We start from the raw sequence: 26,179 nt of genomic DNA, 5'->3' as shown, positions 1-26,179 counted from the left end.
GTCTTTCTTTGTTCTGTACACTTGAATGTATAATACTTTGACGGTTTTTCTAAATCTAAATAATGATTAAAAGACACATAATTAAAGGAAATGAACTGACATGGCAAAATTCAACAGAATAGACTTTCTATATTAACAATGAATGAAGAAATGAGATAGTCATCCATACCTGGAAGAATTATTTCTCTTATAAGAGGGTCGTTGAGAACCTTCTGTAATAAATGAAAGCATTCTTAGCTGCATGAAAATTTTCATTTACAATACCAGCACTGTTTATTTTTACCAATACCAAAATTGTTTTTGATTATGAATGTGAATATGATATACTGAATTCCATGTTTTTATTTTTAGGTCTAATGTCAGTTACTGCCCAGCATCTTGATTATCTGAAAACAGCTCTAAAGACACTGGAAGTTTCCAGTGAGAACCAGTACAAAATCAGGGGTCAGCCTCGTTTTGATAAGGTCAGTTGAGAGGTCAAAAGGTCATACTGTTTGATTGTTCAATGTTATCAGCAGTTGCGTGCTTTGAATATTAACTAAGTTTACATTTTTAATGACTTGTTTATTTCCCAATTGACTAAATTAATATTAACACTAGTCTAGCTTTTTTTAACTTGAAGCTTTTAGCTCAAATCAAATTACTATATTATTTATTTTGGATTTTAACTGTTCTTGAGTTTAATAATTTCCATCCTTATTTATAATTGTTTCATATATTCAACATTTTCACACATGGGTAAATTATTAATGAAAATTATTTTTTTTTCACCAATACATGTATCATCAATCACTAATACACTTTTAAAAACTTGATGTTTAATTGCATAAATAATTAACTGTAATAAAATTATTATTTAAGGAAAACACCTTAAATAAAGTGTTACATATACATCAAAATTTTTTTTTATGAATTTAAATCTTAGTATTTAACAAAATAATTGTTTCCAAATAACTTTTATTCTTAATATTCAAATAGAAGAACTTTTTCAGTGCATACAATAGAATTCAAAAAAGAAAGAGGAAGAAAATATACTTTTTGTGAAAAAATATCTTTTCCATTTTTTTTCCAAAAATTTCCTGAAAATAGTTTTTCCAAAGTTTTCAAAATATTTTATCCAAAAAAATTGATTATAAATTAACAGTGTTGTTTTGAATATTAACCTTGCTGTTGAACATCATTTTCAGATATTTTCTATGGTAGGTTTTACCAATAACTGCTAGAGTAGCTTCTGTAGTTACAATTCCATATGTTTGGGAAGACACCCTTTATATCTCAGTCGATTCAGACAGCTACATGTACTGTACATAGGTTGATGGGCTTAAACATTTTCACCGTGAATTGATTGAAGTAGTGGAAGGAGAGATTATGTTTATCAACTTAAAAAAGAAATAATTGGAGGTCATTTTACAGTCATTAGATCATATTTTATAACTTCTTTGGCTCAACATTTAAAAAAGTATTAAGAAAAATATTTTTTTGAGTTTTGTTTGGGATGCACCTTTCAGTGATGCAATCAAAATTTTTACAATCTGTCATTATGATTAAAGATATCTTGGAAAACTGAACAACAATTAAACATGAGATTTTTTTCTGAAATAGATGTGACCTGTGAGGTCAAAATCCATGTGGATAATATAATTTTTACTAAAGACTGTAAGATGTACATCTGATAAATAGACACATCATTAGCTATGGCACTTTGCTATTGGAGAATTTAGAGAACTGAAATTAATTAAAGTAAAATGAGAATGAATTGCAGTATTCTGTAGTAAACACTTAAAACAGATGAGCATATTGCACAACATTGACCATTGCACTTGTATATGAGAGAGAGAGAGAGAGAGAGAGATTGAGAGAGAGAGAGAGAGAGAGAGAGAGAGAGAGAGAGAAACTGCCACCGACAGATGTTATCGGCAAGAAAAATTATTTGTTCAAAGAAGATGTGGACAGAGAGAGAAAGAAAGATTGTGTACATTTCTTGCTATCACGAAGCTGTTTGGCATTTGCTCTTGCTTGCGGTTTTTGCTGATTTAGCTCTGTCGGCGTATAAAGACATCTGTGTGCTGTGGCTGTTACACATCACTATCCAACACACTGCTTCTTTAATCTAAAAACTGGACAATATCATTATGAACAATATTATGAACTGTATTTGTATCACAATATATACCATGTTTAGTGTTGACAATCTAAATGCTAGCTTTTATAATTTCAGTTTATGTATTAGTTGATTCCAAAAGTTAGACAAATTGAATAGAAATTTCTTAAGTTAGTTAATTAAACCTTCTGTATAATTCAAATTGTTTTAGTATATGTCAGGTAATTGCAATGGTTATAAACAAAATATTTTTTTATTTACAACATTTATGTCAATACACTGTACAGTAAAATTTAGAAAGCTCGTAACAGTGATCTCAAATTAGTTTGAGGGAGCTTAAAAAGATTCTAATTCTAGAGATAAATTTGGCAAATCAAGTTATTAATATCTTTAATCAATCAAGTATGTCATAGGAATTTCAATTTTATGCTAGTTTACTTCTATGCATTTATGCATGAACAAACCGTGCTACATTTCTGCTCAATTATCGGTAGAGTAAGTTAAAGTTATGTAAAAATCACCTCAGTTAAAAGCATCTTTTTGTCAACATTGGAAATATACTGAAATTAAATATAAGAAAAAATATTAACTTTCCCTTCCAAATGTTCAATTTTCATTAAAATCTTAAATGAAATAAAAAGAACTTTGAAATTCAATATTTTACAGAAATAGACAAATTTTTTTTAGTTTAATTATTATTTTGTTAATTAAAGTACCGGTATCAATATTGTTATCAAACCCAGCAAAAAAAAAATATCTCTTAAAAAATTCTGTTTTTCATATCTAAAACCAATCATAATTAATTTAAATCCCTTCAATGTATTCCTGCAAAGAAACCCTAAATTTAGAATTTGACAATGACATGTGTAAACATAATGGCTGATTGTTTTTTATTGTCATGTAAATATATGATATTATTTTTTTTTGAAATTCACAGAAAATGGGTCTGGGTGACAAGGTCATTCGGCGGAACTCTCTGACAACCCTCCACCCAATGCCCACCCAGGACCCACAGCCCGGGCTCGAGAGGCAGAAGACTGTCCCACACGGCTTTAATGTATGTCCCATCTCTTTAACAGTTATTTTCTGCAGTAAAACAAGTTATAGCAAAAAATTGCACATAATGAATTGATGCTTACAACAAAGTGATTTTTATTCACCATGATTTTATTACATGTTGTAAACTTGATGGATATGATGATTTACGCATATAAAATCGCCTGTCCCTGGCACTTCTATAAGCGTGTTTTACTGTATAGAGATATGTTCTTTGGACTTATTGTGTAGAAAATTGCAATGTAAAGAAAATTCATATTTGTTGCTCCTTCTGTGAAAGCTAGGGATTGATTGATGATTATTATTTCTTAGCAATTACCAAGTAAATTTTTCTCCAATTAAAAATTTGAATGTGTTATTGCCTATACTTATGATCATAATTCGTCATCTGAAATTCAAGAAGACATTTTTTGGGAAAAGAATCGAAGGAAGTATAATTGAGCACAATTTTTACCTGATTTTTCATTGGCGAATTTTACAGGAGAAGGGCCTGGTGACCTATTTTGAGGACACCTGGGTGTCAGAAAAGGACAGACGTCGACGTCACTCCATTGAGAAGGAAATCGAGATCAAGGAATCCGAGTTCTACAAAAACAACAAACCACCACCATTGTTTTACGGTAAGCATCATATAATACTTAGACATCAATTATTTAATTGTAGTTCCTAAAAGTCTTGTGAAAAAAGTGATTTAAATATAAGAGGTAAGATTTAGAGTTTAAAGATTTATTTTTTCAATAAGATGTACAAATTTCGCGTTTAATTAAGCGATGGTATTGATATTGCAAAGTGAGATATAGGTAATTGATTTTCATATTTGATTCTATGAATATCATTACCATAATGATCATATTAAAAGATTTGATATGAATGTAATGATTTACATGTTTGAATCAGTAGACTAAGTCTTTTAATTATTTAAATAACAAGGATTGTTATAAAATATAATCTAGCTTTTGTTTGCCCTGCATTGACTTTATTGTACTAAAACAGATGATACTTTGGGTAAGTAAACCAAGGGTTGTGTGAATTAATATTTGGTATGAGATACAATTAAGTATGTTCAATTGTTAATTGTTAATTAATGGCACCTCAATTGTCTTGGACCCACTTGAATCATGAAATTTTTTCCCTGACCTCACTGAACTTTTTAAATTCAAATGTGGAATGAAGATCCTTGACATTGGAAGTCTTTGACCTTGACCCCTCAAAATAAATGTCCTTAACCTCACTTTATGTTATTTAACCCCTCCCATCAACCCCATTGATTTCTGAATTATTTACTATTCAGCCCACTTTAATTGATATTGGTTTCATGTTTTTAAATTTTACTAAATTACACCATTTAAATAATGGAATCCGATTCTATGATGAAATTTAGATTAATATTTTATTTATCATATGGCTTGCTAAATATCTTTGAGAGGGATTTTTTTTTAACCAGTGGTATTTTGGTACTTAAATAATTGGTATATATAATTGGTCAGTGTAATGTATCAGAGTGGAATATTTTTTTGGCACTTGTTTGAAATCATGGGTACAAGGGTTTGTAACATACATGGATTTGTTCACATTTTCACAATTCATCTGCATATTATTATATACTTCATGGTGTGAATTTGGGCATTTATTTTTGTTTGCAATGGACAAAATATATAATACTTGGTATCGCTCTAATTTTGAACAATATGCCACCTATATTGAAAAGTAACTTTTTATATGAGTATCGTTATCGCAAACTACTGCAAGTAAACATCACTGCAAATATGTTTGAATTTGCAAGCTGTTTTGACATTGATGAGTTGTGAAGTGTAGCTGCTTTGCAGTATCACCCCAAATCCCTACTAGTGTTAATCTACAATGGTCATTCAGTATTTGCAAGGTTTTTAGAAATTCATCAGTCCCACTAATTTTACAGAACATGTAAAACTGAAAGGCGGGAGGAAATCTGCCACGCCTGATTACAGCAAGCTGCTGAACGACACGATCTATGTGCACAGAATTCTGGGAAATATCATGTTTAACGGCAAGCTGATCCAGGCCAGCACAAACTTTGGCTGTTTCATGACGCTGGGTACAGGAAGTGGATCTAGTTCCCACATACCAGAGTCTTTCAAGGTATCAATCTATCAAAATCTGATAACAGCAAAATGGATACAAAATGTGAAACACTTTTAAAATAAGGTATTTTAGAACATGATATCATGAGATTATGGCAAAATGGATTCTAAAAATTTGATATGAAACACTTTTAAAGTAAAGTCGTTTAGAATATGAGGTAATGTAATTTGTAAACAATTGTATGGTTTCTTATAATTCTTAAGAGGCGTGCTCAGCAGAGAGGGTGCTAGCGAGTGCTTGCCAAAATCTCTATGCCTACAACACAAATTTTGGTGATCTTTCATGAGCACCTACTCTGCTGAACACGTCTCAGGATTTATGTACATAATATCAATCTCATTAACAGATTTTTTAAATAAAATGCTATTGTTATCTTGATATCGATGTGTACAAGTTTTAAAATCAAAATACTTTCAAATTGATGGAATCCCATCATATCTGTAACACGTGTATTAAAATGTGAAATACAAATGAATGTTTTTAAAGATTGTTCTCTGCTAAAAATGTTTATGATTACTTTAATTGTTTTAATTATTTAATTTACAACTTTCACAGTTACTGATGAGACCCTGTGCCATGATTGTCCCTGATTATAAATTCATCCTGGAGATGTTTTTCTGTTACCATGGATACAAAGACGCTGGCCTCTGGGCAAGAAAATTGACTTTCCTGTTTGAGCAGCTTAGACTCCAGGTATAGTATTAAAAGATAGCCAGCCTCTCTCTCCTTTTTCTCTCTCTCCCTCTTTCTCTCTCTCTCTCTCTCTCTCTCTCTCTCTCTCTCCAACATAAGTTTAATCTTTGTCTTTACAGCTCCCTAGAAGAGACGCATACCAGTTGGGTCTGAAGGACATTAAGTTGATGATAGACATAGCGGCTGCTAAGCTCAGAGATCAGAGGTTCGCCCTTGACATCATTGCAGAAAGTAAGTCTCTCTAAGTGCATACCAGCTTGGGTTTCATTTTTTTAAATTTGGTTTATTATTGTATTTTCATGGCTTGCTCTCTTTTAAACAATTTGATTGAATTTACGCATTTTTTCATTACCTTAAACCAAAAATTTATGTGTAAAATGCAAATATTTTATAATTATTTACATTGCATTCAAATGAACTGTGATTGCTTCAGATAACAAAGGAGAAGGGCGAGTCCAGTCACCCAGATCTCCTAAGGAAGTCCCCTCCCTGGACCCCCGAGTGTGGGAGGAGCATACCCTGGTGTTCGCCTTGAGGGGCGTGGTCAGACAGGGGATGGAGAACACGGAGGACATCAGTGTGTTTGACAACACCCTCAGGGATGTATTCCCCAGCACTGCCAGAAAGACCATCGAGCATGGCTACGACACACAGTTGAAGGAAGCCGTTCAGGATCAGCTGAGGGAAGACAACATGAAGGACACGCCTGAGATTGTTGAAAAGGTCAGAGTTCATGTGTGTTCATCATGAATATGGTCAATTCAAGTCAAAGTTAATGAACTTCAAGGGTTTTTTCTTCTAACTTCTAAATAATATGTAGGGTGATTTGTTTCATTCCAACTACAGTACCGATCAGACCCAACCTAACACCAGAGTAAACCCTAACTAAACCCCGGGTTTACTTTTTGGGTTTAATTGGGGTTTACTCGGGGTTTACTTTTTGAAAATTTGGGTCCACTCGAGGATTACTCTGGGTTTACTCGCGGGTTTACTTTGAAATTGCTTTTGATGTCAACTGTATGCACTGAAGTGTGAAGCAGACTAGTATTTTATCTTACCATCCTACTGCCTGTAATTCCTACCCTTTGTATATTCCGAATACACAGTTAGTGTCTGCTTTCAGGGGTATACTTCTGACTGGGTTTACTCTCTGTGTCCACTCTGGGTTTACTTTGGGTCTACTCTGGGTCCACTCTAGTAAACCCAAAGTAAACCCAAAGTAAACCCAGAAAGTAAACCCAGGGTTTAGTTGGGGTTTACTTTCTGTTAGGTTGGGTCTGATCGGTACTGTAAATGTTCAGTATTGTTTTAAGATGGTATACTATGATTTAATTGAAAAGCTACCAATCTATTAGGAGGATAATCTTGTTTGCAGAACGAATTTTAGAATTCTTTTGATAAATAAATGCACAGCAATTGATATTGAAAAAACATGTAATGTAGGTGATGCAACTGAATGCAGCTCTGCAGTTGAAGAAAGCGGTGATTCTGATTGGTCCAGCAGGGTGTGGGAAGACCACCTGTAGTCGGACGCTGGCCAGAGCGACCAATCGGCTCAACTTCCTGCTGTTTGCTCCTGACCACTCCAAGGACGAGCTCACAACCAACCGAGATCTCATTTATTACGCCAAAAACAAGCTGAAGGTAAATCCATAAGAAAAATCAAGAGTTATTGGGGGGAGTATATTAAACCGTTTTTTAATTTTATGTTGTTAATTGACTTATAGTACTGTTTTTTCTTCTTGTTAAATTTTCATCAGGAATATATGCCATAGATCTGATACATGTAAAACTCTTTTTTTTTCAAAAACTTATAATGTTTAAAAATTTAAATTCTTCATGATAATATATTTCTCTGTGTAGTTCTTGTTTGTTTAGTTGCATATATAGCTTTAGTCAGTTGATAACACTTTTTGCACAAGAAGAAAAGTTCTTCTAATGGTAGCTAGATAATGTCACATATTTTTCTTCTTCTCAACTATAATGTTATTAATGTACCAAATTTGATCATCATTGAACTCTTAATTTCACTAGGATATGGAAAATGAACCAGAATTGGCAGATGATGTAGTAAGTGTTTTGATTGGTCAATCCCATATCATGTGACCTAGTGTACAAAAGGGATTGGTTGGATTTGATAGCTGTGCTTTATGACCTAATTTTGTGTGCATTTGTCTCTAGATTTTATGTTGTATTGTGCTAATCCTTATCACACGCTGAGTGCTCTACTTTTCTAACATAATTTTCCATATGTTCAAAACATATCGATTTTAATATCCAGGCTGTTCTGATATGAAATCAACCCAGTAAGCATGTCTGCACTCTCATCTCTTTTATAATAAGAAAAATCCTTTACCTAAAATAATCCTGTGGATTGCATGTTGATGGCAATTAATAAGTTTTACCCCCATCTTTTCACCCTCTCACCCTTCGTTTCAGTTGTGTGTTGACGAACAGCCCCCACTTATTTCTTCTTCTGAGTCTAAGACTCTAAGTTATTTTGATGTACCATAGAACTTCTAAACAACATCTTGATGGCGTGATTCGTAGAATAATTAACAACTATTCATCCTTGTGATAAGTAAGGATACTTGGAGATCATTCAAGTAATTATAATTATTCTGTAATGAAAATACATGTACCTGATAATGCAAAACCTATCATACATGAAATGAACACACAAAATAAGGGCTTTAATTATCAATTTATACATGCAGACGTAAAATGTAAACTGTATTTTATGTATCATTATAGTAATACATGTATATAGCTTAATTCTTGGTTCAGTTCAGACTATTTTGCCGAGTTATATGATATTATAATCATGATGGTATACCAGCTGCAATTTTATATTTTGCTGCAACTACCTTGCTAAACTGTATTTGATTAAAATGCTGCTTCCATTCAAGTTTAATTGTAGAATATTTGTACTGTCCATTATTTATAATACATTATTTATAAGATCAGCGGACTTGAAAATGAAAAAAAAAGTTTATAATGTGTTTTGGGTCAAAGTGATTGTTGCTCCAACTGAAATTTGAAACATCACATGTAACAATTGCTTAATATGGTCTGCTAGATTGATGTATTGCTAAGGGAAACCTCTTTAGGTTATGGGGTGAAGGTGGCCTACCATTATTTATGAGTTAATTATCAAGGCTGGATTGTGAAAAGCATTAGCTTTGTCTGGCACTTATATGTTATGGTTAAGGGAAACATATTTTTTTGTGCAATGTAGACTTTGATTTTATTAAGCCTTTAGGTTTCTTTTTTTTTGTACTTGCATTTTATGTGTTTTTTTAGCAGCTGGCTTGAAAATGATTTCTTCATACATGGAATTATTGCAAGATGTAAAGAAAATTAATAATTAAGTTTAATATTTAGTTAATGTTACAATAAAAATGGACTGATGTTGCATGAATGGTTTATCTTTTACCCTGAAACAGTATGTACGGTACACATGAAGTGTAAATACTAATAATTTGATCAGAGCTGGTGTATTTTTATTACATTTTAATTAACTGAATAGTAGATTTTTGCTTGCTCAGCTGAAAAGAATGCTAATGATGGTTCAGTAGTTTATAAATTTGATGGACTATGTTTAGAATGTGTGAGCTGACAAGTAGAAAACATTTTTTATTTCACATAGAATCTTGAGTTGTTAAAGCAAACCTTTTTTTTTGCCATATTTGAAGTAGAGTTCTATAAATACATTTTGTATGATTGTGTACTTTGACATATTTGCAGATTCTAAATGCAGATATGTTTGTGTACAAAATAGAAACTTAAGAAGAAATAAATTCACATGCTTACCTCACTGTTGCAGCAATGATTGAAAAAGGGAATAAGTACGGAATGTAAATGATACATATATATTAATTGAAAAGAATACACACTGCTCTCTATTTTTTGTGTAGTTTTTGGCGGCCATTGACCCCTCAGCTAAAACAGAGATGTCTCAGGCGGGAAAAAAGATGAAGCGCATCACGACAATTCTGGGGAAAGTCTCAGAAGCCCTTAACGAGATGCAGCACACGCCAAAGCCACAGGAGTATGCGGAACACCCTAAAATCAATGTGGTGACCCTCAATCCCACCGCACTGACACCACAAGAGGTTGGTAGTACCAATTTTCTTTTTTCTCCTACTGTGGAGGGGTCTGACATGGCAATATTTAGGTTATTTGTCAAAGCATAGAGTGATTTGGGATATTTGATGTTTACATAATATCAATTTTGATGAACAAAAATTGAAATAATTTAGTTATCAGTAATCTGAAATTTTTTTTTTCCAAAGATAGGTTGGTGGTGCTTATAATTTTTTTCTAGGAAATGTGGATTCTAAATGACAATAAAATTTGAATAAAAGTACTTTACATTAATTTTAGTTTCTGGGTTCCTATGACAATGGATTATGGAAAGGAGGCTTGTTTCCCAAGATCCTCCAGGACTCGGGTTTCCTGTCTGAGGCCGTCTGTAATTACATCGCCGGTCAGAAAGACCGCAAGGCTCGCGGGGGACAGGAGCTTCCCTCGGTCCTACTGCGATGGATTGTGTTGGACGGGGTCATGCATCCTGTGTGGACAGAGAGTCTGAACACACTGTTTGATGAGGAACTGAAGCTGTCACTGGCCAATAGTCAACACATCAGTCTTAGTGGTAAGTGTATTTGTAAAAATATATTAACAAAAACTTATACCTTAAATTGAATATGTAAATATCAATGCATTATTATGAGATTCACAAAAGGTGATGTTTTAAAGGGGCATAACGGACCTTTTTTTGACAAATTTTCCCATGTTTCACAGTTTTTATTCTTGAAACTTTTTGAACTGTTACTCATAGATACAACAGCTATGATGTTTGAGACCAGTTACATAGGAAACCTCTCCCCAGCCACAATCTCCCGCTGCAGTATCCTGAACTTTGCCCCTGACACTGTGCCCTGGATGAACCTGTATGAGTGCTGGGCCAAGGACGCTAAAACTCGCTGGATCATCAACACAGCAGTGTATGTCTGTTAATTGATATCATAAATAAAAAGAATATTATTTGATGCAGTGGAGAAAAAATAACAATACTGTAAATTCTGCATTTTATGCAAGCTTAATTTCCCAATCCTGCTGTTTTGTATCATAACGTGAGAATAAAAATTCGCAAATGCGGAAGTTTCATCCTAATCTCTTATAATTTTCAACTGTCAGAAAATAAAAACGAAATTTTAAAATATGAGAGGGGGGTGCTTCTCGCAATTTTACGCTGATATTAATTCCTCACGTTCAATTATAATAAGAATCTACAGTAGAGCATTGAAAACCAATTCCTAAAGTAAAGAAATTTTAAAGCATGGGTTATATGCTTTCACTGAAGGAAAATTTCAAGCAACATGCATATCAATAAAATCATGACAATACATTGAATGACATATTTATCACAGAAGTAATATCTTTGATGAACTAGTGGCATACCTGTTTTTTCATTGACATGCGCTTTATATGGTACTTTTATTTTGTTTAATGTCTATCACAGAATGAAGATCTTTGATGAGCTGGTGGCTGATGTGTTTCCCCCAACCCTCAAGTTCCTGAAGTCTGACTGCTGCCCGGCCCTCCTGACAGATGTAGGTCACAACACGGCGTCAGCCAATGAGGTGGCTCCGGGGATACAGGAGGTAGGGACCTTCCTGAAGATCCTGACCGTGCTGCTGGACCGACTGTATTTGAGGGAGGAGTTTGAGAGGAGACAGAAGACAATGGACCTAGAAGGTAGGTCAATGGAATTTACAGAGTATGTACAGTCGCACCTGCTGTTACGGCCACCTTTAATCAGCGGCCACTCGCCATGAGCGGCCAGTTTCAATCCCGCCCGTTTAGTTTTTCACTATATTTTAACTGATTTAAGCGGCCACCTGTCTAACGCGGACAGCGGCCACTGTTTTTAGGTCCCGTGGTTTCAACATGCCTGTTTTCAACGGCCATTTTTTTCTGTTTTGTCACATGACTTTTAACTCTGACATGTGACCCCGTATCGAAAGTAGCCAAACCTCGAAAGCTGATAATGAGTTAATGACAAATAATTGAGTGGGTAATTTGAAGACTGCTGAGATTTAATGAGATAATTGATTATCATAACACCTGTTTAGTGTTGTTTATATATCTACACGTACTTATATACTTCATTACAAAGTATTATTACATATGCTATTAATAAATCAGTGCAATAGAGCCAAAATGAAAATACTCGGTGGTTTTTTTTTTATTAATTTGAAACCTGGAATAAGAGGCCACCTGTCTTTAGCGGCCAGTTTGTCATTGTCCCACAGGTGGCTGCTTAAAACAGGTGCGACTGTAGAGTCATTAATATTTGTGTTGGCCTAAATTTGATTTATTTAGGGGTACTGCTTATCCAAGAATTACCATCCTCAATGAATACTGTATACAGGGTTATTTTGACCCCATGTTTTTTTTTTCGCTCTTCTTCACTTGCAAATGGTTTTTGCCTGTCTTGAATTTGCCCAAACACAGGTGTGTTTAAAGAGAAAAGACATTGGAATTCGCCCAGTCTTAAATTTGCCCACTGACAAGGAGGGCCAAAGGAGTGAAAATAAAACGGGGGCAAATATTTCCCAGTAGTAATGAAATTTGATCAACTGTATAGATTCTACCTTCGACATACCGCGTGGATTCATGAAATTGGGTTACAACAAAACTGTAAAAGTAAGGCGGTCTACAAAAGTTTACCGCCATGAATATTTAGTATTTTCACAATAATGAAATGAATTCAACTTCAAGGATATTTAAGTGTTAAAGCTGTGATAAGTCTAAGGAAAGACCATGGACTTAAGGATCAGCAAAGTGGATGAGAGAATCTGGTTAATTAGATTTTTGTGTCATTGATCACTTATTATTTGACTGCAGGACTACCCTATATGCAGTAATTTTTGCGATGATCTATTTTCGCTTGTTCGTGATAATTTGATCTTTTTTGAATCACAAATTATTGAATATGCAGAAATTATATTATGCATCATTCTCTATAAAAAGCTTTTAAATTGCAAAAAATGACTGAATCATGCAAATTAAAAATGCTTAACATTTTCCCTATTTTCGCAAATTTTGTGACACGCCAAAAAAAACCCTGGATATACGGTATATCATTTAGATTTTCAAAACATGTAAACTATCTTGATTTGTCATGATACTTGAAATTTTTTTGTTAAATCCTATTTTCCCTTACAGATACAGGGATGGAGTCCCCACGTAAGACCCCCAGCAGTGGCCCCTCCCGACAGAGTGTCAGTAGAATGACCAGTAGCTCCCACCTAGAGCTGGTCTTCCCCAACTACACCGAGAACATGAAGGGCATGTTTGCCTATGCCTTTGTGTGGAGCTTTGGAGCCCACTTACATGAGAGGTTTGTTATTGTCACAAGTTGTCCCCCTTTTGCTCTGCTCATTTAAATCTGTTGATATCCACATTAATGTTTTGCCAGTAATGTCAAGCTGTAGGAAAAAAAAGGATATATGGTATTGAATTTATATTAAAGAGAGGTTAAGTTAATTGTATGCCTTTATTATAATCATCAATATTTTGAAATTCAAATGCATTGTATTCCGTAAGTTTTGATTATAAAGGTAAACAAGTTTTTTGAAAAAAATTTTTTTACTGTTCCTTGTACAGGTGTTTGTAAAGATATATCTCTTTAATATAGTTTATACAATTTCTTATTACAGCTGTGAAAGTTTGTGGAGAAATTCTTCTTGAAATATTTATTCATAAACATTTCCAAATTTTGTAGATACAAAGATAAATTCAGCAAGTTTGCCAATGATGTCCTCTACCGAGCCAGACATCCAATCAAGATACCTCTCGGAGCCTCCGTGTTTGACTACGTCCTTGATGAGAGCTCCGGGACCTTCATCCGATGGTCTGACAAATCACAGGAGCGGATGAAGATCTTGGCGGGTGGATTCACTATTACTCCAGAGGTAAGTGATGATTCCAATTGTATTGAGGGATATTGTGAACATGACTTTTCTTTTGAAAAACTATTTTTAGAATAATTAGCGCAACAGACATTATATCTTCTCACTGATAGCTAGACTTTTATCTTTTATGAATATAAAGGACATATTCCTGTTTTTGTGCAATGAATTTGATACATCATTAGACCTAGAGTACAGAATTTCTTTGTGACAGACATGTCAGATTTATTGATGAAAAAATTGATGTGACTTTGCTGGAAAAATAAATCTTATTGCTAAATGAATTTCCTGTGCCTCAATATTTCATGTCCTTTGTTCATATTTTTAGTACATATTTATTTGTTTTGCCAGGTGGAGAAGTACACACACATGATAGAGTTGATGCTGGCGGCCCACCAACCTGTGTTAATTACAGGCATGCCTGGGGTCGGGAAAACCTCCCTTCTACAGGTAAAACGAAGGGAAAAGTTTAATTGATTCATAAGAAATAACAGTGCTAATTTGTTGGGTTTTTCTTTTATTGCCATCCTCACAAATATGTAACTGCTATGAATATCTATCAACAACACATTTTGTGTAATAGCCCTTTTATGGATTCTTGGTTTACAACTTCCTAGTTGTTTGATTTTTAATTGTGGGTTTCTTAGTTACCATGATGAACATTTGATTCTTTGATCAGTCCTAAAATAAAATCCATGAAAATTGAAAATAGCTCAATGAATAAAAATGAAGCTACAATTAGCCACATATTTGGTCCTTTTCTATACTCAGCTGACTCTTTTTATACTTTTCCCCACAGACCATGGTCCTCCCCAAGCAGACCCACACGAAGGTGGTGATGTCCCCAGCGATGACAAGTCAGCTGTTCCTGAACTCCATGCTGGGTCAGATCATGGAGCTGAAGCACCGGGCCACCAACACCCTCACCGGCCCCGGGCAGGTGCCCCCTGCCACAAAGAGCAAGCAGACTCACCTCTTCTTCATTGATGACCTTAACATGGCATCCAGCAATCCTGAAGGAGGTTAGTGGCTGTTTCGAAAATTACATTACACACTTAAAAGTATTATTTTTGTAAAAAGAGAAGCGTTAGTTGCATGTAATATTCATGCAAATTTTTTCAATTGTCTATCAGGAATATTCAATTGTGTATCAGGAAAATACCAGTCCATCTGTCATAAATTTTGTATATTTCTTTCAGTTTTACTAGATTTATTTTTATTATAAACTATCTTGATGGAAACTAATAGAGTAGTTTTTAAGGCTTGCTGATGTTTGAACTTTCTAGGATACCAGCCTCCTCTAGAGTTAATGCGACAGATTCTGACCCAGCGAGGGACCTACGACCAGGAGCGGCTCGAGTTCCAGTCCATGGAGGAAGCCATGTTTCTGGCCTCCACCACCCTCCCCAGTGTACCAGGTTAGATCCACCACTGTTCATTTATGAAGAAAAAAAATGTACTGTACATTGTACAATGTTCCTATTTTGTTTGAACATTGAAAAATTAAATGCCAATTTTTCATAAAAATTCTTGATAAAAGGATTAATCTTGGTATTAAGATCAAACACAAGAAAAAACACCACAATGAAGCACTGCATACTCAGTGTTTCTATTTGCCTTAATCAAGATGACTTGATTGTCATTATACTATCTTATCCTTTAATGAGACAGATTGATTCTTAAAGATTATCATGCAGTTTTACCTTTCTCTTTGCAAGGCACTGGACTGGGAACAGCCTGTCATGTGATGTCCTCACGTGTGACCCGCCTCTTAATCAACTTCACCGTGTTCACCCCCACGACTGAGGTCCTGATGGGCATGTACGGCCGCAACATCCAACACTGGCTGGAGGAGTTCCCCACTTACTCAGTGGACCACCATTTTGAACTCTCAAGGGTAAAGGGCATAGCACAGAGGTTAAAGGTCAAGGCCACATAAACATTGTTCAGAAATCTTCATAAAATTCTTCCATGCTGAACATACATGAAAAAAAAAATGAATGAGAGATCCCATATTCTATAAGATATCTTTTTTTACCTAAGAAAAGATCTGAAAGATTTTGATAATCAAATTGGCTTTTGACTTTCAGGTTTCAAAACATTGTTAATTTCTCTTTCTCGCTTGTATACATAAGCTTTTGTGTTAACAATCACCTTTCATTTTACAGGCAATGACCCTCGGCCTGTTAGAAATGTACCACAAGATCAAGGAGAAGCTTCGACCCACCCCCACTCAGGCCCACTATGTGTTTAACCTTCATGATGTGGCCAGGGTCGTTCACGGGATCCTTCTGATGTCCCCTAGGTCAAGGACACGGAAAATGATGAGGAGAAAGAAGGGTGACAATGAATCCAGTAATTTCCATTGAAAGAAAAAAATATTGACATTTTCTTTATGTTTTGCTATTAACATGGATTTTGTGGAATTACTAGCATGATTTATGAATTGATGCTGTATTTCCTAGTAATTCCTACTCTGTTGAGGATGAGATTTAAACGTGTGTGGGAATGGGGGGGGGATATAAAATCATTGAAAACTGAAAACATAGCTTACAGAAATTATCATAAATCCACAGGATATAAAACACTGTACATATTTATAGTAAATGTACAAGTAAGTGCCTTATTTCTTTATTAATTCCTGGTCTTTATTACCTGTAGGAGCCAGTAGAAGCAGCCTACAGATGTCCCGCCAGGCATCCTTTGACTCCAAGTCTCGGACGGTCAGTGTGTCCAGCATGGGGCCCACGGCAGAGATAGGGCAGTCCGCCCCCATGATGAAGGTCATAGGTCAACTATGGTGTCACGAGGTCACAAGGACGTTTGCAGATCGGCTGATTTCTGATGATGGTAAGTTTCAGTATGAGTTAGCAACTGCATAGATTGATGTTTACCTGGATTATTTAAAAGGTAGATCATTTCTTAGATAAGAATTATGCAAAGAAATGTGCCTTAAGTATAATATATGTTTGATGAAAATTTAGTGCCTTAAATTTTTTAGACTTTAGTCAGGTAATGATCAACTTCATTGAAATCATTTTTGTAAGTAGATACATGTAGTAGGAAATTGCATTTAATTATTTATTTTTTAAAATACATTATTAATATTTTATTATATATACTTAATAATCATTTTTTTTTTCTATTTCTAGATCTCTCATGGTTTGGTAGATTACTTGAGGAAGTTGTGATGAAATATTTCTGTTTGCCGAGAGATGATCCCAAAACAGAAATGGCTGCCATCTCTGAGGAAACCCATTCTCAAACTGTAAGGACTGTAACATACATCTTTTGTTTATATATCATTTTTAGGTCATATCCCTAACATATATATTACATGTAGAACCGTTTTATTCTAGGGACGCATGACCCCCACATTGACCTCCCCTCATCCGTTCACCCCGGAAATGGAGTCAGATGAAGAACTGGCCAAGGAGGAGGATCCTAAGGAAGCAGAGATGGACATTACAGACTCCACACAATCCGAGCAGAAATCCGACAGTGAGGAGTTAGGACGGAAATCCAGGGTCAGTGTGGAAACGCCCCAGGGGGCCAAGTCCTCCAGCACGGAAACCTCGCAGGGCCAGAAATCCCAGTATGGGGAAACTCCACTGCCTGTCAGTGATTCTGCTGACTTGGATAAAGGTTTGTTGTTCAAAGATGAACATAAGTGTACAGACTACAGAGTTCCTTGTCTTTCAGCATTTATCCTGGTAATGAAATTTAGGAAACGACAATTTTCAATCCTATGCTTGTTAAAGCCAATTTTTTTCGAAAAACATTTTATACAATGATAAATTGTTTTAAAGAACTTGTAATTTAAATGATTTCTATCTTCATTCTGACCATAAAATGGCTCATTGTTTTAAAGAGCATGTTATAATATACTTAAGTTAGCTCAATTATGTTAGTTCTTCATTACATTCGATATTTTTAAAGGCAAGAAAATTTCATCCATAAATTGCACTCAAGATTGATTTTTAACTTTAGGGACAGTGGCATCCGAGGTAACTCGTCAGACTGAGACTGAGATAATCTCGAGTGAGTATGAGAGTGAGGTCACAGAGGAATCCTCGTCAGAGAGCGAGGAAGAAACCACGACCACCGAAACGGAGTACGAAACTCCCAGAGGTCAGTAGATCTGACTTTGTATGCCCCCGCTTTTTCTACCCTCCTTTAAAAATTTTTTAAAAATATTTTTTTATTATTAAATTATTAAATGGGTTGATAACTTGAGAGAGAGAGAGAGAGAGAGAGAGAGAGAGAGAGAGAGAGAAAAGAGAGAGAGATGTCAATGATTTTTTTCTATCTTTTTTCTTTATTTGTTTTTATAGAGTTACCTAGTGTTCAGTCTAAGACAGATGCTCAAGCCCAACCCAGTGACTCTTCTACACTAACAGGTAAATACAGGTTAACACCTTTATATGTATACACCTGTGTATTGTATTTCCATTCATAAGTCAATCTTGACTCGACGATACTAATTAAAATGTTAATAGTAAATTAACATATATGTGCAGATTTATATCAATATTTATATAACTAGCAGATATCAGATTATTGTAATGTTATTACATTTACAATGTAACATTGTGAACTGTTGATTTTATGATGAATTGCATAATTTTTTTAAAGCAATTATTTAGTTTTGCATTATTTGCTTCATCTTTGTCAAAATAAAATGATAGTGAGTACTGAGCAAACAAAATTTCACAAAACAGTTCATATTCTGATCTTACTGCATGATCAAAAATCTTTGAGTGATGCAGTTTTTGTAAAAATCACATATTCAACATTACAGAATTTTTTTTCCTCACTTTTAGTTTAGTATGATTCAGCATCATTTAATTAGTACATACAAGAAATTTTTTGATTCATATTTATAGTACAATGTATCAATTCACATTTCATATCTTATTAATATATAATATTGTTAATCACTATTCACATTTCACTCACTCATATTTTAATCCTTTTGATTTTTTTTTTTTTAAATTTAGATATAGAAAATTTATTCAATGACATTCATGTATTTACTAGTCTTTTTACAATATCTTAAATTTATTACAATTTAAGTAAAAATAAAAAATTTAGATTAAAATTTCTGTGAAGGAAAATGGCTCTTTCAAACATAAAAGATTTAGTGACAGACTTAAAAAACCCTTTTTATTAACTAAAAATATGAAAATATATACATGTATTTATTAATAACTTTCCATGAAGTGTGAGAATATATACCCCGGTATTTATCAAAATGTCAAAAAAATGTTTTTAAAGTATCTTTTAGGGTGATAATAAAAATATTCTATAATCTTTTAGGGTGATAATAAAAATATTTTAACTGTGGCCATTATTCTTTCACATCAGTTATCTTTTTTAACTTTTTTTTCTATATTTGTGATTCCATACTTTTGATTTTATTGATTAACCCTCACTTATAACTTCACACTATAGCTTCAGTCAAAGTCTCCAGTGGCAAAAGTAAAGGTAGGTATTAGATAGATCAAACTTTGCTACAAAGCTCATAGAGATATATATCTTGATCTAGAGTCCCCCAGAATAAATCACTAGAGAGCTCTGCATGCTAGATCTATAGTCTTTGTTCTTGCTAATTGAATTTCTATCTGCATGTCTGATCAATATTTTCATAGTTTAGACACTGAGATTCTATTATCACTTAAGCTTGAAGCACATAATTTATATTCCATATTTTACTTTTCATCACAGGAAAATTTACTCTCCTTTCAAAGTTAACAGTTATAAAATTCTTAAAACTAACTGTTTTTCCAATATCAAGCTTACAATTAAAAAAAAAACTTTATTGAAATAATCTACTGCAGTAATTATGACTAACAATATACAGCAAACCCTAATAGCATGCACTTTTGAAATGAAAATCTGTAACACCCTTTTGCTCTGTAATAATTCCTTTGGATCCACCTGTTTTGATCTAACCAGAGAGTTGTCCCCCTTGCACAGACTCGAGTTCTAAGAGTGGCACGGACACCGCCTGTGAAATGGAAGTCTCCACACTAACAAGAGCTCGCCTGGCCCAGCATCAGGAATACCTACGGTCAGATAGCGAAGGTAAAACAGGATCTGCCACTGCTCCCCACCCCAAAGCAACACAAAAGCCAACCCCCCAATTTACAAACACACACATTCATTCTTATCACAATTCAAGGTTGCCTGACTGAGTCAGATATTTCTACTGATAACTAAAATACAAATTCAATGTATACACTCAAAGTTTGAATGACACATACAAACTTTAAGGCACAATCTAAACACAATTTAATACACATGTACAAGTATATTTCTGGGATAGCATCATTCAGGAATTTTTAATGCCTTTTAGTGAGGAAGGTAAAACAGGCTCTACCCTCAATTACACACCAACATACCTCTTAATGCAAGTTAGCTTGGCTCTGCATATATTACATCCAGCTTTGACAAGTGCCCAATGCAACAAACACATTGTGAACTCTTATATTGTCAAACAAGCTCTTAATTCATTTGATAATCTTCAACAATACTCTTAACCCCCAACAAAATGCAAAAAAAAAACCTAAACATGATAAAACAGGGAGGATAGCCTTGCACTTTAGTAATATCTGGATTGTAAAGGAAGGTAAAATTTGGTCTTCACCTAACTACATGTACATTTCAAGACTTTGTCAGAAGTCATGAAGTAACTGCACTTAATTAATTACAAGCTACAGCAGGTTTCCCTGACCATCATTTCTGAGTTCAATGTGTTCCATTGAGGTCTTGCAGTCAAAATAAGTATGACGAGACTTTAAAGGAAAAAAAATTGCATGCATGCATGCAAGATTGAGATTAACTGCATGAATATGTATGTTGAAGAAGACCCTTTATGACTAATCAACATACCGGTAATTGTCCCTTGAGTTAACTTTAAAAAATTCAATGAAAATCAGTGCTGCATGCATTATATATGTCCCATAGTGCATGATATTAAAATTCAATCAATAAAAATACATACTAAATATACTAACTAATTCCTCCTATTATATTCATCCCAACAAATCAACATCAAAATGAACTATATGATCTGTTTGATGTGTTTTCCTGCCTTGCAATCTGAATCTTCGCATTTCTCTCTTGTTCCTTCAATCTCTCTTTAGCTCAGAATTAAATATGTTGAAAGCAAAGACCTCTCTGTATTTCTGCTAGCTATAGTTTATGACATCGCGGCTTATAGGTATATTCCATGTACATGTATTGATTGATGTACTTGGTAGCTGTAGAGATAATTAGATGCTAGAATTTTGAACAGGGTTATGATGGTCAAGGTTGCATTGCCCGAGACCACTTGGCTGGAAGTCGATGACATTTATGTAGATGAAGATAAAATCAAGAATTTTGAAAACTTAGTGAATTCCAAAAAATTGATTGGTAGTTTGATTTTCAGAATGTTAAAAAAATGTGTTTTGTTTATAATCAAAAGATCTTCAATTTGAAGCATTAGGCTTTCAAGATTACACCTAATTTGTAAAATGCCACTTGAGAAGATGAGAGAGATGTATTTTAAACAAAAGGCTGTGTATAAGTACTGATATGAATTCAAGGTTTTGATGATATAACATAAAAAATAAATGTGGCAGATATTTAAAATAACAAAACCAACAACATACAGAACAGTTGATCCAAACCATAACAGATTGTGACCCAATTTGATTTTGTGAATCATCTTGTGTTATATATAGCTAGTCTCCTGGGTAAGTCTTCCTCCACCCCCAACCTGAAGAACCGAGCCAGCCACGGCAGTCTCAAGATGAAGACAGTCACATTCAAGGCGGGGCTGCTCGCCGACTGGGAGCACGAGGCGTACTTCGGCCCACTGATGAACATAGAGGAGGTGAGTAAAGGGTGACCCATCAGGCCCATTAAATTCACATTAAATATCAGACCCATTCCCGAAGACAATAGGTGATAGATTTTTCCTAATTCATGATGAAAATTACCCTTGGCTAATGCAGTTTCTATAAAATGTAGAGTACAGCTAAAAAATGATTGCTTAAAAAGTGATTTTCACCAAATACTAGGGTACATGTAATCATTTACCTTGAACAATCTAGAGAGCTAGATATATTATAGAACAGATTGACAATAAGGAAATATTCCTGAACCTGTTAAAGTTTTCTTGCAAATAATTAAAAGTTGGGTTACAATATGATCTGATTGAAATTAAAATGAAGTTACTCAGAAAGTTCAATTCTGAGTTAATGCCAGATGTTGGTTTCTATTTATAGATCAAAGGTTCCCATGATTCTCTGATGGACATCATTTTCTCCAAGTTCTTCATGACAACATACACAGAGACCCAGGGTCTCCCAGTGGAGAAAGGTACCTTCCATAAGACCATAACTGAATCAAATTACAGTCAAACCTTGATATCTTGAACTTGACAAATTAAAAAAAATATTGAAGGATTTGAGATTTAGAGGGGAAATTATTTATTTTTGCATTAATCTATTTTCACAAGTTTTAAATGATGGAAAAAATCATTTCAGTGGAAATCTTTGGCTATTATGTTTGCAGAAAATATTAAAACTGGAAGTTCAACACTTATCCATTAAATGTACTCTCTCTCTCTCTCTCTCTCTCTCTCTCTCTGACTGACTTAACCAGCCTGCTAGAAGATAAGATTAATGTCTTTTTACCAGGTTATGTGGAGGGGACAGAGGACAATCTGAGTGAGGCCTTGTCCACCTGTCTGTCTGTGTACAACGAGGGGACGTCTCAAAAGATTGACCTGGTCTTTTTCTCTGATGCTGTCAGGCATGCTGCCCGCCTCAGCAGAGTTCTGGTGAGAGTGATCGTGAATACTGTAGGGGATTGGGAGAGGATGGGGAATTTTTTGTATTGTGTTTTTTAGCTCACCTGAACCGAAGGTTCAAGTGAGCTTTTCTGATCACCCGTTGTCCGTCGTCCGTCCGTCCGTCCGTCCGTCCGTCCGTCTGTCTGTCTGTCCGTCCGTCTGTAAACTTTTCACATTTTCAACTTCTTCTCAAAAACCACTGGGCCAAATTTAACCAAATTTGGTACAAAGCATCCTTATGGAAAGGGAGTTATAAATTGTTAAAATAAAGGGCACAGCCCTTTTAAAAAGGGAGATAATTGCGAAACAGTAAGTATAGGGTGCATGTTTTTAAAAATCTTCTTCTCAAGAACCACTGCACCAGAAATGCCAATATTTACACAAAAGCTTGTATATATAGTGAAGATTTTAAATTGTAAAAATCGTGACCCTCGGACCAAAACTGGGGCCCCATGCGGGGTTCAAAGTTTAACATAGAAATACATAGGAAAATGTTTAAAAAATCTTTTTCTCAAGAACCACTGCACCAGAAATGCCAAAATTTACACAAAAGCTTTTATATATAGTGAAGATTCTTAATTGTAAAAATAGTGACCCTCGGACCAAAACTGGGGCCCCAGGCGGGGTTTAAAGTTTAACATAGAACTACATATGAAAAATGTTTAAAAAATCTTCTTCTTAAGAACCACTGCACCAGAAATGCCAATATTTACAAAAAAACTTGTATATATAGTGAAGATTCTAAATTGTAAAAATCGTGACCCTCGGACCAAAACTGGGGCCCCAGGCGGGGTTCAAATTTTACCATAGAAATACATAGGAAAATGTTTTAAAAATCTTCTTCTCAAGAACCACTGCACCAGAAATGCCAATTTTTACACAAAAGCTTGTATACATAGTGAAGATTCTAAATTGTAAAAATCGTGACCCTCGGACCAAAACTGGGGCCCCATGCGGGGTTCAAAGTTTAACATAGAAATACATAGGAAAATGTTTAAAAAATCTTCTTCTCAAGAACCACTGCACCAGAAATGCCAATATTAACACAAAAGCTTGTATGTATAATGAAGATTCTAAATTGTAGAAATCGTGACCCTCGGACCAAAACTGGGGCCCCAGGCGGGGTTCAAAGTTTAACATAGAAATACATAGGAAAATGTTTAAAAAATCTTTTTCTCAAGAACCACTGCACCAGAAATGCCAATATTTACACAAAAGCTTTTATATATAGTGAAGATTCTTAATTGTAAAAATAGTGACCCTTGGACCAAAACTGGGGCCCCAGGCGGGGTTTAAAGTTTAACATAGAACTACATATGAAAAATGTTTAAAAATTTTCTTCTCAAGAAATGTAATGTTACAAGGAACTGCTGTTCAGGTGAGCGATGTGGCCCATGGGCCTCTTGTTTAATTCAGCTTGTAATTAGTAACAAGATCTTCCTGATAAAGAAGATTACGTCAAACAGATGTGATGTTTTAAAGATCTGCTAATTTTAAAAAAAAAAAAGATTTAACACTTTTAAAGTTTTTGAAAATCTTTATGAATAACACTGTGGTATCATCATTGGTCATGGGGGACCAATGTTTGTGGCTTTCGTTGGTAACCCTTGCCTGCGAATTTACATCCCCATGAACTATACACAATCATTTGTTTAATATTCATTAAAATTATCCTGATTACACTTCATGTACCAACAAAATTACGTGTACGTTCCCACGAACCAAAAAATTTTGGCTACCCACCAACATTGACCCCCACGCTTAAAAACGATTCCATAGTATCTTTCTGTCATGTAACTTAAATAAGTTTGTTTTTGTGAACTGTATCACACATACTTTACTTACTAATAACTTTCAATGTTTAATAGGCAATTCAAGGTGGCCATGCCATTCTGTTGGGGATGAGTTACTCCACCGGGCGAGCTACACTGGCCCGTCTAGCAGCTTACATTGCTCATTGTAAGGTAAGTTACTACATCTGTATATAGTTATTCCAATAAGTTATATTGTTTTAATTGTTATCTTTGAGATTAGAAACATGTGGTTTGTAGTTATCTTTAAATTCTTTACCTTCCATGTAATTTTTCGTACAGAATATATAGACATACTTTTGGACCAGTATGATAATTGACTCTCTCTCTCTCTCTCTCTCTCTCTCTCTCTCTCATCATTAAAATCATAATTTTAATATGAATCATGTGGTTATAGAAAACTCCAGGACATTGTTCTGGCAAAAAGTACAAAGGGGTAAGATTGGTGATGGTGAAGGTTCAAGGGTCAGTGGCATAGGGTTCACAATGTGTTTGTTGTATTGGGCACTTGTCAATGCTGGATGTTGTTACATTTAAAAAAACCCACTTAGTTGTACAATTTTAAAAAAATGGTCGATGAAGTAAAGGTCTTGAATTTGACAGTTGCATGAATGCTGCAACTACAGTTTGTGCAGGTACAATGTCAAGCTCTGTGGAAGAAGAACTTGAATGTCAGTTTTCTTTGATTTATTGACAAACTTTTTTGACAAATGATTTTGAGAAGGTGTCATCATTAGATGTTGATTTCAGGTTGCACATGAACAAATTTGTACTTATCAAAGGTCATTTCTAGTATATGGTGAGTTTCTTGGTAAACCAAATGTTCAAGGACAGTTGAGAATGTTATTGTCACTGTTCTTTGTTTATACAGCAATATACTTGTTAAATGTCTTACAAAAGTGTTATTATGCATTTAAGAAAATAATTATGCAGATGATAAATTCAAAATCATTTTTAAGTATCTAAATTTTTATTCCATTTGCAGTTATTTGAGCCAAAACCACAGACAGACCCAAGTAAAAACTTTTTGATTGTGAGAGAGCACATCAAGCGAGCGTGCTACCACACTGGAATTCTGGGTAAACCTACGGTCCTGCTGATTCACGAGCACCTGGGAGAAGACTGTCTACAGGACGTAGCCTGTCTGATGAATGAAGGTGAGAATGATGAAGAAATAAATCCAAAAATATGGGATTTGTCCTCTCTCTCTCTCCACAGCATTGGTTTTAATTACTATTAATATTGAAAGGAGAATTTTGGTTGGATATCTGATACCGATACATCTTTAATTTGTATGGTCTTACCCTTCAAATCAACATTAAAATGATGTTACAGTAATAGAAGATTAAAAAATGATGTTGAATTTCCATTTTTTTTTAAAATAGGTACAAGTCCAGGATTGTACACTGATGAGGAAATACAGAACATTGTGTCGGCCGTAATGCCAGGTGGTGTCACAACAAAACGCGTGGACAAAATAGAAATAGCTCTTGAGCGGTTCTTAAAGAAGATCCGGCAAAATTTACATGTGGTGGTGTGCATGAACTACAGGGGTATAAAAAATTGTTTT

The 26,179-nt window shown here is 34.6% G+C and overlaps 1 protein-coding gene across 13 annotated transcripts in view; it reads left to right on the top strand.

The window, feature by feature from the left end:
• Positions 1–26,179, top strand: part of LOC105320062 (dynein heavy chain domain-containing protein 1) — a 67,673-nt gene that overhangs the window by 25,681 nt on the left and 15,813 nt on the right. For 7 of the 13 annotated variants that reach the window (XM_066074195.1, XM_066074206.1, XM_066074204.1 and 4 more), the window contains 33 exons: positions 352–464; positions 3,039–3,158; positions 3,639–3,777; positions 5,076–5,275; positions 5,834–5,971; positions 6,091–6,202; positions 6,405–6,694; positions 7,415–7,615; positions 8,006–8,041; positions 9,889–10,086; positions 10,358–10,628; positions 10,815–10,980; positions 11,499–11,734; positions 13,208–13,382; positions 13,767–13,956; positions 14,305–14,403; positions 14,753–14,975; positions 15,240–15,371; positions 15,672–15,850; positions 16,122–16,308; positions 16,615–16,803; positions 17,106–17,221; positions 17,313–17,598; positions 17,944–18,084; positions 18,288–18,353; positions 19,408–19,440; positions 19,912–20,040; positions 21,684–21,835; positions 22,230–22,323; positions 22,644–22,786; positions 24,667–24,762; positions 25,595–25,766; positions 25,995–26,162. In XM_066074195.1, the coding sequence (XP_065930267.1) occupies positions 352–464; positions 3,039–3,158; positions 3,639–3,777; positions 5,076–5,275; positions 5,834–5,971; positions 6,091–6,202; positions 6,405–6,694; positions 7,415–7,615; positions 8,006–8,041; positions 9,889–10,086; positions 10,358–10,628; positions 10,815–10,980; positions 11,499–11,734; positions 13,208–13,382; positions 13,767–13,956; positions 14,305–14,403; positions 14,753–14,975; positions 15,240–15,371; positions 15,672–15,850; positions 16,122–16,308; positions 16,615–16,803; positions 17,106–17,221; positions 17,313–17,598; positions 17,944–18,084; positions 18,288–18,353; positions 19,408–19,440; positions 19,912–20,040; positions 21,684–21,835; positions 22,230–22,323; positions 22,644–22,786; positions 24,667–24,762; positions 25,595–25,766; positions 25,995–26,162 (5,190 nt within the window). The remainder of the gene's footprint in view (positions 1–351; positions 465–3,038; positions 3,159–3,638; positions 3,778–5,075; positions 5,276–5,833; positions 5,972–6,090; positions 6,203–6,404; positions 6,695–7,414; positions 7,616–8,005; positions 8,042–9,888; positions 10,087–10,357; positions 10,629–10,814; positions 10,981–11,498; positions 11,735–13,207; positions 13,383–13,766; positions 13,957–14,304; positions 14,404–14,752; positions 14,976–15,239; positions 15,372–15,671; positions 15,851–16,121; positions 16,309–16,614; positions 16,804–17,105; positions 17,222–17,312; positions 17,599–17,943; positions 18,085–18,287; positions 18,354–19,407; positions 19,441–19,911; positions 20,041–21,683; positions 21,836–22,229; positions 22,324–22,643; positions 22,787–24,666; positions 24,763–25,594; positions 25,767–25,994; positions 26,163–26,179) is intronic. The other 6 variants (XM_066074196.1, XM_066074197.1, XM_066074199.1 and 3 more) reach the window with 6 other exon arrangements.

The sequence above is a fragment of the Magallana gigas genome, chromosome 10 (assembly GCF_963853765.1).
Source record: "Magallana gigas chromosome 10, xbMagGiga1.1, whole genome shotgun sequence".
NCBI classification, from domain to species: Eukaryota; Metazoa; Mollusca; class Bivalvia; order Ostreida; family Ostreidae; genus Magallana; species Magallana gigas.
This window is presented reverse-complemented; position numbering and strand designations above follow the sequence as displayed.